This window comes from Dendrobates tinctorius, unplaced genomic scaffold, assembly GCF_039654945.1.
Source record: "Dendrobates tinctorius isolate UK_male_01 unplaced genomic scaffold, ASM3965494v1 ptg000128l, whole genome shotgun sequence".
NCBI classification, from domain to species: domain Eukaryota; kingdom Metazoa; phylum Chordata; class Amphibia; order Anura; family Dendrobatidae; genus Dendrobates; species Dendrobates tinctorius.
The window spans coordinates 1,367,457-1,384,020 of NW_027361796.1; the positions used below are offsets into that span (position 1 = coordinate 1,367,457).

The following is a 16,564-nucleotide window of genomic DNA, read 5'->3' on the forward strand; positions in this document are numbered from 1 at the left end:
CAGGTGTTCTATGGGATTCAGGTCTGGACTCATTGCTGGCCACCTTAGAAGTCTCCAGTGCTTTCTCTCAAACCATTTTCTAGTGCTTTTTCAAGTGTGTTTTGGGTCATTGTCCTGCTGGAAGACCCATGACCTCTGAGGGAGACCCAGCTTTCTCACAATGGGCTCTACATTATGCTGCAAAATTTGTTGGTAGTCTTCAGACTTCATAATGCCTTGCACACGGTCAAGCAGTCCAGTGCCAGAGGCAGCAAAGCAACCCCAAAACATCAGGGAACCTACACCATGTTTGACTGTAGGGACCGTGTTTTTTTTTCTTTGAATGCCTCTTTTTTTCTCCTGTAAACTCTATGTTGATGCCTTTGCGCAAAAAGCTCTACTTTTGTCTCATCTGAACAGAGAACATTCTTCCAAAACGTTTTAGGCTTTTTCAGGTAAGTTTTGGCAAATTCCAGCCTGGCTTTTTTATGTCTCGGGGTAAGAAGTGGGGTCTTCCTGGGTCTCCTACCATACAGTCCCTTTTCATTCAGACGCCGACGGATAGTACGGGTTGACACTGTTGTACCCTCGGACTGCAGGGCAGCTTGAACTTGTTTGGATGTTAGTCGAGGTTCTTTGTCCAACATCCACACAATCTTGCGTTGAAATCTCTTGTCAATTTTTCTTTTCCGTCCACATCTAGGGAGGCACTGCGCATGGTAGACACAGGAACATTCAGGTCTTTGGAGATAGACTTGTAGCCTTGAGATTGCTCATGCTTCCTCACAATTTGGTTTCTCAAGTCCTCAGACAGTTCTTTGGTCTTCTTTCTTTTCTCCATGCTCAATGTGGTACACACAAGGACACAGGACAGAGGTTGAGTCAACTTGAATCCATGTCAACTGACTGCAAGTGTGACTTACTTATTGCCAACACCTGTTAGGTGCCACGGGTAAGTTACAGGTGCTGTTAATTACACAAATTAGAGAAGCATCACATGATTTTTCAAACAGTGCCAATACTTTTGTCCACCCTCTTTTTTATGTTTGGTGTGGAATTATATCCAATTTGGCTTTAGGACAATTCTTTTTGTGTTTTTTCATTTAAGACAAATTAAATGAAGATAATAAAGAATTTGTGTTTACAATCATTTTCAGGAAGAAACTGAGTATTATCTGACAGAATTGCAGGGGTGTCAATACTTTTTGGCCACAACTGTATATCGTAATGATCCACCACTACAAACTAGAGAATATGTGTGCGTATATATATATATATATATATATATATATATATATATATATATATATATATATATATATATATATATATATATATATATATATAGAAATATATCCCTGCCTGGATCCGTGCAGAATATAAGGTGAACACCGATGAGGAACTCCTTTATGGTGAGCTGGCTATATGTTCTTTACATTGTTTGAATATATATATATATATATATATATATATATATATATATATATATATATATATAGATGGTAAGGTAGCGCTGTTATTCAAGTAGGGGATACTCGCTAAGCCGCCACAAAACCAAATCCGGCACAGGTTTTCCATAAACAACCATAGTCCATGCGGGTTATTTAGCATCATAAACCCACAGCAGCAACATAAACCTTATTACATCAGCATAGCGTCCATGACAGAGTTCAGCTCTGTAATCCCTGTGGTCACACTGGTTATGCATACACAGGCTCTTCAGCCTCAGTTATCTCACCCACGTCAGGGTTTCCTCATGGTTCCTTCATCATGCTGCAGACGTCCATTCCATCCAGGGAATCATCAGTCACGTGCAGCCATTCAACACAGCATTCCTTGCTGTCAGGAAGACAGCCCCCATCTCTCCCAGATGGGGCCTTCCAAAACAGACCAACCAAGTCCCTGCATTCACTTTATGTGACCTACCCTGGCCACCTTATATGGTTCGTAGCCACGCCCACCGGGTCACATGGCTATGACCTCATCACAGGTCCTTGAACGATTCACACACACTTTGGAATAGCGTTCTTAAAACACCCCCTGGGTGGGTTTGTAGGTAACTGGGTCCACCCGTCTCCCCAGTTACCTGGAGACTTCTACCTGACACATTGACACAACACGTCAGCAGTATCACTGCTGATCAACACTCACATCAGTCTCCATCTCAAGGCCACCCACCTTGAGATACATAATGGTCATTCATGACTCTGCCATTCATCCTCTCTCCTCGGACATCCACACAGCACCCCCTAGCGGACACAGTGGTTACTACACCACATAATATATTATATATATATATTGTAGCTACTACTACAAACAAATGGAGGGATTACAGGTCAGCCTCATGAACCAATGCAGGAATTTGCTCTGAAAAAAACTAGATCAATCAGATATTTGCATTGCCCACACAATGTTGGCTCTATTTTCCAACTATTTCTACCTGTGTATTGTCTTCCTCAGACAGGATTCAGATTATATAACAAGCACAAGTAACTAAAAATGTTATCCCATCATCTTACTTTAGTTCCTAAAGGTTTGTACATGACTTATGGATTTAGCTGCTAAGAAATACTTGGGCTCATACATAATGTGTGGCTGCCCAGATCCCATTTCCAATGTCTCTTTTTAACAAGATCTTGTGAGGCACTTCTCAAGACAAAATACAACATATCCCACTACAATGCCAGGATTTCCCAAAAAGAAAACCAGTCAGACCAACAGTGAGCAGCTGAGCCAGGGGTAAATGGCTTGGAAGCACTATTACTGCATATTAGTTGGGCATGTTCTTCTGGAGAGGTACAATCGGGACTCCATGTTTTTCAGACATGCCTCAAATAATTAATACCAAGACTACTCAAGTTCAACTAGTGTAGACTTCCTACTACACAATGGGAAATGCACTTGATTTATGTTCTTATATAGGTCCGCCAAATCCTCTTCATGTGCATGTTCCATAAATCTCCCCAGACCTGGCCAGCTTGTCAGTCATCTGCTAAGTTATACTTACACTTCTTTTTAATCCTTCACATGCTCCACGTTCTTGCAAAATACTTTTTCTCCCTTTAACTTGAAAAAGGTGTGGGAATTTTTCTACTAGTCTGCATGACTAGCTTCTTATTTGTAATCTTTCTCCAGGAACCCAAGAGGCTCCTTTTCATACTGTCCTATCCAAGATACTGGGCTGTGATGGAGAAGGAGTGCCCATGTACCGACAATTCTTTTCCTTACTGTATCTCATGGCTGGTTTTATATTGTGCTCACTTCAATTAGGGTTCATATTTAATAATGAAACTTCAATATATGTGCTGGAGGGAAACAGAACTGTATGTTTAGGCTATATGACCTAATAACCCATGTGGCAGAGCTGGTATTTTAGAACATATGGACACGCTACTGGAAGTGGCACACAGTTCAATTTTATTGCAATGGACATCAAAGAAAAGTGCAATGGTCAAAGAACTCATAAGGCCAATATCCATTTACAATCTGAACAGATTTTAGGACTGAAGTGTAACCTGAAGAATCATTATTTCAGGATAGGTGCTTCATCTGGCAAACCCCTCCCCAACACAGCCAGTTTTTACCTTCCTAACCAGGCCAAATTTTTGAAGTCTGACCAGTGTCACTTCATGTGGTATTAACTCTGGAACACTTCAATGTATCTCGTATGCAAATTGCCTCTTCAGAAAGGAAGAGGACTTGAACTCTATAGCGCCTCCTGTTGGTAGTAGCGATCCTACAAGTCATTATCAAGTCTTTTACGAGACTTGCAATATGATTTCGGATAAAAGCCAAATCAGAATCGCAATTTGCAAACACGGTGTTTTGGTCATTGACCCTCGTCAGTGCACATTATGAGAACTGATTTGGCTAAGTGAGAGGCTATGGACTGAGATCTAAGGGGTACCGTTTCTCTTTATGGAGTGACATCCAATGTATCCCTGTGCTTCTGAGAATGTTTATTCGTGGCACATTATACTTTATGTTAGTGGTAAATTTGGGTCAATATGTTTTGCGTTTGTGAAACTTTCAGAATTCTGGTGAATATTTTTAAAAATTTGCAATTTTCAAATTTGAATCTATATATTCTTTAACAAGTTAGTCATGATGTACAAAATAATTAATAACCAACAGTTCCCATATGTCTACTTAACATCTGCATAATTTCTCAAACAATTTTATTTTGTTAGGATATTAGAAGGGTTAGAAGTTTAGTACCAATTTCTAATTTTTTCAAGAAATGTACAAAACCTATTTCTTTAGTGATCTATTCAAATTGAAATGGACTTTGAGGGGCCTATACAAAAAATGAAGCCATTTTTAAAACTGCACACGTCTAATACTTCAAAACTGCTGTCAGGAAATTTTTTTTTAACTTTTCAGGTGCTACACAGGAATTTACGCAAAGAAATTTAAAAAAAAAAATGTAATTTTTACTCTAAAATGTCGCTTTAGGTGCAAGGAATAGCACAAGAAAATAAAACCCCACAATGTGTTACCCAGTTTCTTCTGAGTGCGCCAATACCTCACATGTGGTCAGAAAGCTCCGTTTGGACAAATGTCAGGGTTTGGAAGGAGTACCATTTGAATTTTAGAACACAAATTTGGCTGAAATAGATTGTAGGCACTATGTAATGCGGACCATATAGTTTGTTACATACTTTCTTCTGAGTGAGGCGATACCACAAATGCAGTCTAAAAGTTTTGTTTGGACACACGGCAGGGCTTGAAAGAGAAGAAGCAACATTTGGTATTTGGAATATAAATTTGGTTGGACTAGATTGCAGATGCCATTTCTCATTTTCAAAGCCCCTGAGGTACTAAAACAGCAGAAACCCTCACATGTAACCCCAATTTTCACAATGGATACTAGGTAAAAATTGACCCCATAACTTATTAAGCAATTTCTTCCAAAAACGAAGATACCCCATATGTGGTCAAAAACTGCTGTTTGGGCACATGGCAATGCTCTGAAAGGAAAAAAGCACCATTTGATTTTTGGAGTGCAAAATTTGTCCGCAATAGATTGTTAATGCCATGTCGCATTTGCAGAGCTCCTGACATGCCAGAACAGCAGGAACCCCATACAAGTGACCCCATTTTGGAAACTAGACACTCATGGAACTCATGTAGGGGTGTACTGAGCATTTTTAACCAACAGGTGATTTATAAAATTGTTTAACATTTAGATGCGAAAACAAAAAATTACATTTTTTTCCTACTAAAATACTGATTTAGCAACAAATTTATAATTTCCACGAGGGGCAATAGAAAATGGACCCCGTAATTTGTTATGTAATTTTTACTGAACGTGACAGTATGTGGTTGCACAATACTGTTTGTATTCGTGGCCAAGAGCTGTGGTATGTTTTGACTGCAGCAGCTCTGCATAGTTGGGGACAGCAAATAATGTATAGCTGGGGTTATAAGATCTCGGAACAGGATTTTTTTTTTTTTAACACCTCCAATTGCATAACTTATTATTATTATTCCACGGTCTATAGACAATAATGCACTTTGTGAGACAACCCTTTTAACTGGTTCCAGACTGCTCAAACTTTAAACGTCCAGGTGGTGCAGCTCCTAAACTGCAGTGATGTTCTAAAACGTCCCTGCATAGCAGTGCAGCTACCACACGATCGTAACGCTGTGACAGCGGTTGTCAGAGACAGCCAGAGTCCCCATAGGTAAGACACAGACTGTTTACTACCATCTGGGTCTTCTAGCTAATCACCGAAATGAGTACCCAATTTTTAGATAAATCTAAAACATAACTTTTAATAATAATATTTTAAGGGACAATTTTTACACACATATAGGAAAAACCAGTTAAGACTCACAAAGAACACACAATAGTATTTTGTCTGCAACAAATAGGAAGGGGAGGGAAAATTCACCCTATTGTTAGACTTTTATCTCCCTACCTACCTGCGGAGGCTGGTACCCTCAACCTGCGCTGTGGCGCCCCCGCTCGTCGATGGCTATCCCTCCCTCTCCTTAAAGCTGTAGGTTTACGGAATATTTCTGTGGTGATATGCCCAGTGTCATCCCTGCCAATTCTTAGGTCCAAAAAACTGATTGATCCATAACTGATCTCATATGTCAGCTTTAGACCCAAGTGATTGACACTCAGCTCCCCAACAAATTTTGAAAAAGAATCCGGGCTACCCAACCACAGTATCAGCACATCATCCAGGTAACGGCCCCAAAGCAATATTTTAGGGTTCCACCAGGAAGTGCCAACCTCTCCAAAAAAAAATGGTGTCCTCCTTCCAGCCCAGGAACAAATTAGCATATGTGGGGGCACAGGGGATCTCCATTGTGGGGCTCCTGAGATGGTACCCTCTGGAAGTACCCTGGTAAATGCCTCAAATGGAGGGGCGGTGGTGAGGTTTGAGTATGGCGGATACCGGCTCCGCGACTTACGCAGATGGGCACCAGTCCCACGTTGTTTTTAACCCTTCTTTTTATTACAAGATAAGTCCTTTTCTTTGCTATATTGACCCAAGCCAGTATGTTCTCCCAATGGACCACATGATGGGAAAACGCATCGAGTATATGCATACTGAACTTATAGTATCTAGCAGGGCTGTGGAGTCGGTATAAAATGGATCGACTTCGACTCCTAAAATATATAAAAAATTGGGTACAGTAGTTCAATGCAGAATGTGCTGAATATTTTTCATAGGAATTTGGGAAAGTTATGAAATGTCCTAGAAATGGCTGTTCTCTTCCTGATCTAAGGCTACATTCACACACAGCGTTGTTGCTGCGTTTTTTGAGGATACGTTTTTCAGCTGCAAAAGCAGATCAGATTTTTAAAAAACCGCATCACCTGAAAGGTTTTTGAGCTCCTAGATAATGTTTTCAATAGCAAAAGCAGATTAGAAAAACGCAGCACAAACTGACATGCTCATTCGGCCTAAAAACGGATCCTCACAAAATGTGTCTGAATGTCATATCTTGAAACCCACTGACTTTGCTGGGATGCCCAGAGTCACTGCATTTTACTGCAACAACGCTGTGTGTGAATCATGGCCGTAGCCAGCGAGGGGCAGCTGCCCCCCCTAGAAGCAGGGGCACGCACCTATCAAAACTCACTTGTATGCTGCAGTGCTCCCATCCTGCACCAACTCTAGACTGCAGGGAGCAATCTCCCCTCCTCTGTCCTATCTTCTGCTGTCTTCACCAGAGAGAAGAGGGGAAGGGTGCCTGCCCTGCACAGTGAAAGTACTACTGTTCATCTCTGTCACAGGAAGGTAACTAATGCTAATATTGTAGGTGATTATTATGTGCTCTCTGTAAAAGGAAGATCTTAAAGAGACTCTCAAAAGACGATTCATGTTTCTTAAAATGGATGCCTACACAAGTCTCAGAGTGAACTATTTTGCCATCAATGTTCGATATGTTTGTGACAACAAAGAAATTGTTACCAAGACATTGTCAGTAAAAGATACTAAAGCTCATCACAGCAGCCAGTTTCTCCAGGCCTTAGTGGAAAAAGTTCTGCAAGATTACGAACTCAAAAAAGAACAGGCTCTTGCTATTGTAACGGACAATGCTTCAAACATGATAAGTACAATTAAACTGATGAATGAGAGTAATGAACAACAGCTAGAACAACATTTAGGATTCAGTATGTTTGAGATGGAAGGCCACAGTGCTGTTCATGTAACTGAGGAACAAACAGATATTACAACAGAAGAACAGCAAAATTATACTGTAGAAATAGATGATCTTGTTGAAGCTGCTTCAAATCACTTTCCTATTCATCACATGCGCTGTGTTGTGCAAACGCTGCAGCTGGCAATAAGAGATAGTCTGCAAGAGGGACATGCTGGAAATCTGATAGGAAAAGTGAGGAAATTGGTTATTTGCCGCCAGAACCCCTAAAATTGATTGCATCTTGAAGAGACGTGCTGGGAAAGGGGCAATTGTTAATCAAGCCACTCGGTGGGGCAGCACTTATTTATTGACTGAGAGATTGCTTGAACTAAAACGGTTTCTTATAGATAAGGCGAACCCTCAGGTAACCCTAAATTAAGGTCAATAGACACAGGTGGCTGAATTGAAGGAATTGCTTAATCACCTATTTACCATGACTAAAAAATTACAAGCTGAGGATTTAACTCCTGGCATTTTCATAAGGAAGTGGAAGAACTTGCTATTTTGACTGTCCCAAAGAGGAGATTTAATCGCAGATGGCATTTCTGCTTCAATGAAATGGAGAGAGACACAGCTATTGGAAAATAAAATTTTTCTGGCAGCTGTTTATGTGGACCCAAGTTATCGTATATTGCTTGATGATCAACAGCTTACTAAAGGAAAAGAAGCTCTGACTGAGGTAGCAGTTAGGATGAGTGACCTACAGGAGGACTGCCAGGCGCAAGAGGACTTGGGTCCTGACAGTGCTACTGCTGCCATATCTTCATCCTCATCAGATGAGGAGTTTGACTTTGACAAGTATTTGGATGATATGGAGCAGGCAAAGCGTTGCTGCAAGGAAAAAGATTTCACTCTGTCTCCTATAGCAAGCAGATTGACCATATTTCAGCAAAATGTTTCACTTGCTCTCAAAGAAAAATTCATCCGTTCATCAAAACTGACTGTGCATGAGGCAATTCGTTTATACTTGGAAATTGTTAGAGATGTTGCCCATGTGGTTACGGCTTTGCCTCCAACCCAAGTTAGTGTAGAGAGGTTGTTCTCTGGCCTTAAAATTATTAGGTCAGATTTGAGGTCCATCTATGAAGGAGGATCTGATGGAGGCACTTCTATTTCTTAGAACAAATTCATAGACTGCACAAATGTTATTTAGTATGTTTTTGTTGAAAACTGTTTTTTGCCACTTACATAGTTTATTACATAGTGATATATATATATATATATATATATATATATATATACATACATACACAGTGTGTGTGTGTGTGTGTGTGTATATATATATATATATATATATATATATATATATATATATATATACACACACACACATATATACATACACACTGTATATATATAAATAATCGATATTACATAGTGTATTACATATTAACAATTTATTACACTTTTCTAAAGTTGTATTCCAATAAATATATATTATGTTCTATCTAAATGTCTTGATTATTGTATCATAGAAATGATTAAATGTCTGACGTTCACATTGTACTACAATAAGTTTTTCACTTAAATATAAGCAATATATGTTGGAGTCGGAGTCGGTGTAAGGGAAATTGAGGAGTCGGAGTCGCAGGTTTGGCTTACCGACTCTATAGCCCTGCACCTAACGGTTCTAAAGAGGACACTGTCATTCCAGGCTCACCTACGTAGGAGCAATCCAAGCGCCCATCACCATAAAGCCCTGACACATGTAGGTGAAACAGAAAAACCAGGACCCCTGGAACAGCTCACCCAAACCCAACCTGACCAGAACACCAATCACAACAACCTGACAAAAGCCAGAATCAGGAAGATGGTAGACGAAGGCCAGGAGAGGTAGGTGACTGAAGAACGACATTATCAGCTCACAGAAACTGACCATGTACCGGAGTCTACAGAGAGACTACAGACTGGCCCCATATCTGGAAAAACTCCCAGAACCCAGAGACCGCAAGATCCTGAGCCGATATAGACTCAGTGCCCACAGTCTGGCCATCGAATCCGGCCGACACAGGCAGAGCTACAAGCCCAAGGAGGAAAGACTGTGCCAACACTGTGACCAGGAGGCCCTGGAGGATGAGACCCGCTTCCTGCTACACTGCCCCAAATACTCAGCAGTGAGGGACACTCACTTCAGGAGACTCTCACATCTCTTCCCAGATTTCATCACCATGAAGGAGGAAGAGAAAACATATACCCTGCTGGGGGAAGAAGAGAGCAGTGGAGATAGCAGCACAATATGTAAGCGAATGTCATAGACTGCGAGAAAGAGAACTATGATATGCCATGGACTTCTATGGCCCCCACCCTGGATCTGCCCCAACCCCCCCATCCACCTTCCCTATGCCATGGACTTCTATAGCCCCATATTTTTGCAAATCTGTCATTCTTTGTTTTCTTGTTGTATCTCAGTATATACCGTACAGTTGCTAAGGTGGGGCCCTGACATGGGATACTCACCACACATGGGGATATGAACACACACACAAAATGCGCCACACACTACCACGTGCTTCAACACATATACCACCCTCAGCACACATTTCACCACACATACACCAACCTCGCCACATAAAAGTCGAAACACAAGTCGCCACTCAAAACTCGCCACGCTGTCCCAGAGCTGTTTAAAAGATGAAAAATGAGCTGTGATTGGTTGTTATCAACAACAGTTTTCCTTGTAGACAGTTGTGGTAACTGAGGCCTATTATTCTTATCATTTCTATGGTGTTATCGTCCTTCTGTAAAGCTGGAAATAACACAATTTATTACCGTGCCAACACAGACCACCCTCTGACACAGACTGCAGGGGGAGCCCAGTATCACACAGGAGAGGATTAGACACATGGCTCAGCAGTCAGTATCACACAGGAGAGGATTAGATACACGGCTCAGCAGTCCGTATCACACAGAATAGGATTAGATACATGGCTTAGCAGTCAGTATCACACAGGATAGGATTAGATGCACGTTTTTTATGTGCAATACAATCATTATAATTTGTTATAACTAACCACAGTTGGTTACTATGCCCAGGCAACGCCAGGCTCTTCAGCTAGTATATATATATATATATATATATATATATATATATATCTCTCTCTCAATGACATGTATATATATGTATTCTACGTGTATGTATCTATTCTTTCTTTGGGTTTTAACCTGTCATAAGGATCCATTATATGTCCATTTTGCAAGCCTGTAAGAAAATCTCGGAATATGGATGCCATACGAATTACATACGGATGCTGACATGCGCAAAATACGTGACCACACCTTGCTTACGGATGACATACGGAGCACTATTTAGGGAACATTTCTCCGCATTACGCATGTAAAATACCGTATTTCTCGTCGGTTAGTGTGACCCCGGCATAAGGAAAAATCATACATACTGTAGCTCTACTGCAGCAAAGCAAAAATGAACATGTTCAGTATTTGGTCAGTATTTTACCTCAGTATCTGTAAGCCAAACCCAGGAGTGGGTGATAAATATAGAAGTGGTGACGTGTTTCTGTTATACTTTTCCTCTGATTGTTCCTCTCCTGGTTTTGGCTTACAGATACTGAGGTAAAATACTGAGTGTTTGGTGAGTTTTTTTTTACCTCCGCATTTGGTCAGTATTTTACCTCAGTATCTGTAAGCCAAACCCAGGAGTGGGTGATAAATACAGAAGTGGTGACGTGTTTCTGTTATACTTTTCCTCTGATTGTTCCTCTCCTGGTTTTGGCTTACAGATACTGAGGTAAAATACTGAACATGTGACCGTGGGCTTAGGATATGTACATATTTTAGTAGCCTCTCCCAATAACTACACTCTCTTATATTCAAGTTTAAGGGGTTATCCACTACTAAGACAACCCCTTCTTGATCAAAACGTTTGGCCCGATAAAATAATGAAGCCTTTACTCACCTGTGCTGATGCTGTTCCCGCTGTGTCGGCACTCGCTCTCCCCGGGGCTCTCGTGCGGTGTTGTGACATGTGACCCCTTCGCCCAATCAGCACTGGTGTTTCTGCCCCTGTCTTCAGACGAACTGAACATGAAGAGGAAGCTTGGCCTGCAGATGACCTCTGACATCCTTTTCTTGCTCAACTCGACAGAAGGCGGGGACAGTGATGCTGGCTCTGGGCGCAGACATCACAACAGCGCATGAGAGCCCCGGTAAACTCAATGTAGACACTGCAGAAACGGCGCCAGCACGGGAGGCGAGTACATGCTTTATTATTTTGTGGTGGCCAAGCGTGGGGTAGAAGGAGTTGTACAAGTAGTGGACAACTTCTTTAACCACAGGACTATTTAGGGTTACAATCATAGGCTAACAAAATGTTTCCTACAAGGTGGAAAGGTCTAGACAACTTGCAGCAGTGTCTACAATTGTCACGTAACCTCTATATGGAAATACTTAGGATGATCTATTGTAATGGATCCCCAGCATTAAGGAGGTTTATATGTTTAACTCTTCAGCCTCCTTTACCTTTTTGAAATAAAATAAAAATATTCAAACTCATAATCAGAAATCTTTTCAGAAACATTTCAGTTTTGTAGATTGTAATATGATGATTGAACGAAGGCATCTTTACTAAACGTAATGGCAATGTATGGCTATTGGCAAAGCAACCACTTACTTTTGAGCAAGGGGAACAAGAAGTTGTTTCATTTCACCTAAAATGGATTCCTTCTTTTCAGGCTGCACCTCCAACACCTGGTCTAAAGATGGATGAATAGCGGACTACAACAAAATTAAAAAAAAAAAAAAAAAAAATACGTTAACACTTATGGAAGTGACAGATTAAGGCCTACAGAACACTGGAATTTTTTTTATCTCAACTTTTAGTTTATCCATAAATGTTCAGTATGAGGATATTACGTTTAAAGGGAATCTGTCACCCCTTTTCTCGAATATGAGCTGCCGGCACCGACATCAGGGGCTTATCTACAGCTCTCCCGGCGCCTGCGCACTGCAGGACTCTGCCCTCAACAGGGCAGAGCAGTGCGCCTGCGCCACGACAGTAAGAAGAGGACGGCATCGTATGAAGATGGGAGGTGCCGGACCGGACTGCGACACCCATCGGACTGGACCGCCCCCCCACAACCCGGTGAGTATAATCCAACTTTTTTCTTATCTTTCAGATTAGATCGGGGGCTTATCTACAGCATTACAGAATGCTGTAGATAAGCCCCTGATGGCGGTGCCGGCAGCTCATATTCGAAAAAAGGGGTGACAGATTCCCTATAATGGGATGATGTTGAAGTACATCAAATGTATTAACTTTTATATAACATAATATATTATATATTAAATGGATCCTGTCACGTCCCCCATGCCCTCCAACCCAGAAGCATCCACTTATTTATGAGTAAATTCCCTGCCTTAACAGCCCTGTATAACATTTTTCTGAAAAAAAATAGGTTTTAAAATAAAAAAAAAAAAAAAAGAGGATTTATATTGTCCCCGTTTCCTGTGCCAAAGCGACTAATCGATGGGGTGTTAGTTGCCCCAAACTCGTCAGCTCCCTTTCCATGTTATCACGCCAGCCACATCCTCAGCCCCTGCAAATCTCGCGCATACACGCCACTCATTATGGCACAGTCACTGCGTCTCTGGAGCCACATGTACGCCTCCCAGCTTCAGTGGCACACAGCGCATAACCGGAAGCCAACTTATGAACTTCTGGTCATGCGCAATGCGCCTCTGAAGCCAGGACGAATACACGGGGCTGCAGTGGTGCAATGACGCTGCCAAAATGTGTGGCGCGCGTGCATGAGGTTTGCAGGAGCTGGCGATGACAACAGCAGACACACTGCGGATTAAACCCTTTTAACGGCTATGTTCACACATTGCATTTTTGCTGCGTTTTCTTTTTTTCTGCACATAAAACCTGTTCTCTTAGCAATAAAGAAGCTGCTGGCAAAAAGCAGGTTTTGCTGCATTTTTCAGGAGCCCAAAGTTCAGGTTTGCTGCCATCACAGATGCATGAACACACGTCACCAATGCAAGATATAGGAAACCATAAAACCATTTTTGGAAAAGGTCAAATTATTTGATCAAATTATTTAGTGGAAAAAGATTTTTATGTCCACTATGCGTCCACAGATGCCCACACTTTGGAAGCATCAAACATGGGCTGCGCTAAAGCGCTGCCACTTCCGGATTGTGCGCACCCTGGCTTACTGCATTTACTCATTGCTTTTTATGGGTGAAAAAATGCTGCAAAAACGCTGAAAAAAGTGACATGCTCCAGTTTTCAAAAACAAAGCCGTTTTCCAAATCAGTCACGGGAAAAAAAAAAAAACATATGTGCATGAGTTTTCTGAAATCTCAGACTTTGCTGGTACTGTAAAACACAGCTTGAAATTTGCGTAAAAAAAACAAAAGCAAAAACGCATCGTGTGAACATAGCTTAATTCGTCCGTATTGAAAATCAGCAGCATGTCATACTGTGGGTTTATCATTAAAAGCAAATTTTGCATAGGAAAAAAGTTGTTGATTTTTATCTATAAATATACGGTATCTATTTTTTTTTCAAGCTTCACTAGGGAATTTGACGACACAAATGTAAGATCACTTGGGCAATACCTGTATTATAGCATATTAGGCCTGTCAGTATGAAAGTGGCAGGGTCCAATTGGCATAGCACACTTAAAATGGATTTCCAAGAATGGAAGTGGGAAAAAAAAAAAGGAAAACTAATTATAAAAAAAATTCCTAAAATACCTCTAAAATGTAAAAGGCAAGATTAAGATGATCAGAAAAGTCCCAAAAAGGAAAAATCTATTGATACAAAATAGGTGCTGCTGGTCTGTGGTAGTTTAACCCCTACTGCAATAGGAGACAGGATCCATGTGCAGTATCTGTTACTGGGCACCTTGTGTATGGTAGTTTAACCCCTACTGCAATAGGAGACAAGATCCAAAGGGATTTATATGACTAGTTTTGTGCTAACTATACTATTTGTCCTAATTGGTTATTCATTACTGGCTCATACAGTCATATGTTAAAGTTTGGGCACCCCTATTAATGTTAACCTTTTTTCTTTAAAACAATTTTGGTTTTTGCAACAGCTATTTCAGTTTCATATATCTAATAACTGATGGACTCAGTTATATTTCTGGATTCAAATGACGTTTATTGTAGTAACAGAAAATGTGCAATCTGCATTTTAACAAAATTTGACCGGTGCAAAAGTATGGGCACCTCAACATAAAAGTGACATTAATATTTCGTAGATCCTCCTTTTGCAAAAATAACAGCCTCTAGTCGCTTCCTGTAGCTATTAATGAGTTCCTGGATCCTGGATGATGGTATTTGTGACCATTCCTGATGGTCGCCGAGCATGGACAGCCCGCTTCAAATCATCCCACAGATGTTCAATGATATTCAGGTCTGGGGACTGGGATGGCCATTCCAGAACATTGTAATTGTTCCTCTGCATGAATGCCTGAGTAGATTTGGAGCGGTGTTTTGGATCATTGTCTTGCTGAAATATCCATCTCCTGCGTAACTTCAACTTCGTCACTGATTCTGGCACATTATTGTCAAGAATCTGCTGATACTGAGTTGAATCCATGCGACCCTCTACTTTAACAAGATTCCCGGTGCCGGCATTGGCCACACAGCCCCAAAGCATGATGGAACCTCCACCAAATTTTACTGTGGGTAGCAAATGTTTTTCTTGGAATGCTGTGTTTTTTAGCCTCCATGCATAACGACTTTTTGCATGACCAAACAACTCAATCTTTGTTTCATCAGTCCACAGGACCTTCTTCCAAAATGTAACTGGCTTGTCCAAATGTGCTTTTGCATACCTCAGGCGACTGTTTCTGGCGTGCTTGCAGAAACGGCTTCTTTCACATCACTCTCCCATAGAGCTTCTCCTTGTGCAAAGTGCGCTGTATTGTTGACCAATGCACAGTGACACCATCTGCAGCAAGATGATGCTGCAGGTCTTTGGAGGTGGTCTGTGGATTGTCCTTGACTGTTCTCACCATTCTTCTTCTCTGCCTTTCTGATATTTTTCTTGGCCTGCCACTTCAGGGCTTAACAAGAACTGTACCTGTGTTCTTCCATTTCCTTACTATGTTCCTCACATTGGAAACTGACAGGTTAAATCTCTGAGACAACTTTTTGTATCCTTCCCCTGAAAAGCTATGTTGAATAGCTGCAAGTGGCCACCTTAAATACCTTTTCTCATGATTTGATACACCTGGCTATGAAGTTCAAAGCTCAATGAGGTTACAAAACCAATTTAGTGCTTCAGGAAGTCAGTAAAAAGTAGTTAGGAGTGTTCAAATCAAGAAAATGATAAGGGTGCCCATACTTTTGCACCGGTCAAATTTTGTTTAAATGCAGATTGCACATTTTCTGTTAGTACAATAAACCCCATTTGAATCCAGAAATATAACTGAGTCCATCAGTTATTAGATATATGAAACTGAAATAGCTGTTGCAAAAACCAAAATTGTTATAAAGAAAAAAGGTTAACATTAATAGGGGTGCCCAAACTTTAACATATGATTGTATATTTGTTTTTCCATTTTATTTATGTTACGGTGACTCCAAGCGCAATAAGGAGATTTTTGTGTACTTACCGTAAAATCTCTTTCTCTTAGCCTCTATTTGGGGGACACAGAACCGTGGGTGTTATGCTGCTGTCCACTAGGAGGTGACACTATGCTTAATCTGAAAAAGATTAACTTTGGCTCCTCCTCTGCAGTATACACCCCTGGAAGGCGTAGCCTTCTCCAGTTTTGTAACCATGCCTGTAATAAGGCCACTATGTACGAACTCAAAGAACAATATGAGAACTCAAACAAAACAACGGCCCGTAAGGGCAACAGGGTGGGAGCTGTGTCCCCCAATTAGAGGCTAAGAGAAAGATTTTACGGTGAGTACACAAAAATCTCCTTTACTCTGTCGC

The 16,564-nt window shown here is 41.0% G+C and overlaps 1 protein-coding gene across 3 annotated transcripts in view; it reads right to left on the minus strand.

Moving 5' to 3' along the window:
• The window catches only part of PUM3 (pumilio RNA binding family member 3), a 151,888-nt gene that overhangs the window by 88,316 nt on the left and 47,008 nt on the right, over positions 1 to 16,564 (minus strand). For all 3 annotated transcript variants that reach the window (XM_073542610.1, XM_073542609.1, XM_073542611.1), the window contains exon 9: positions 12,272 to 12,375. In XM_073542610.1, the coding sequence (XP_073398711.1) occupies positions 12,272 to 12,375 (104 nt within the window). The remainder of the gene's footprint in view (positions 1 to 12,271; positions 12,376 to 16,564) is intronic.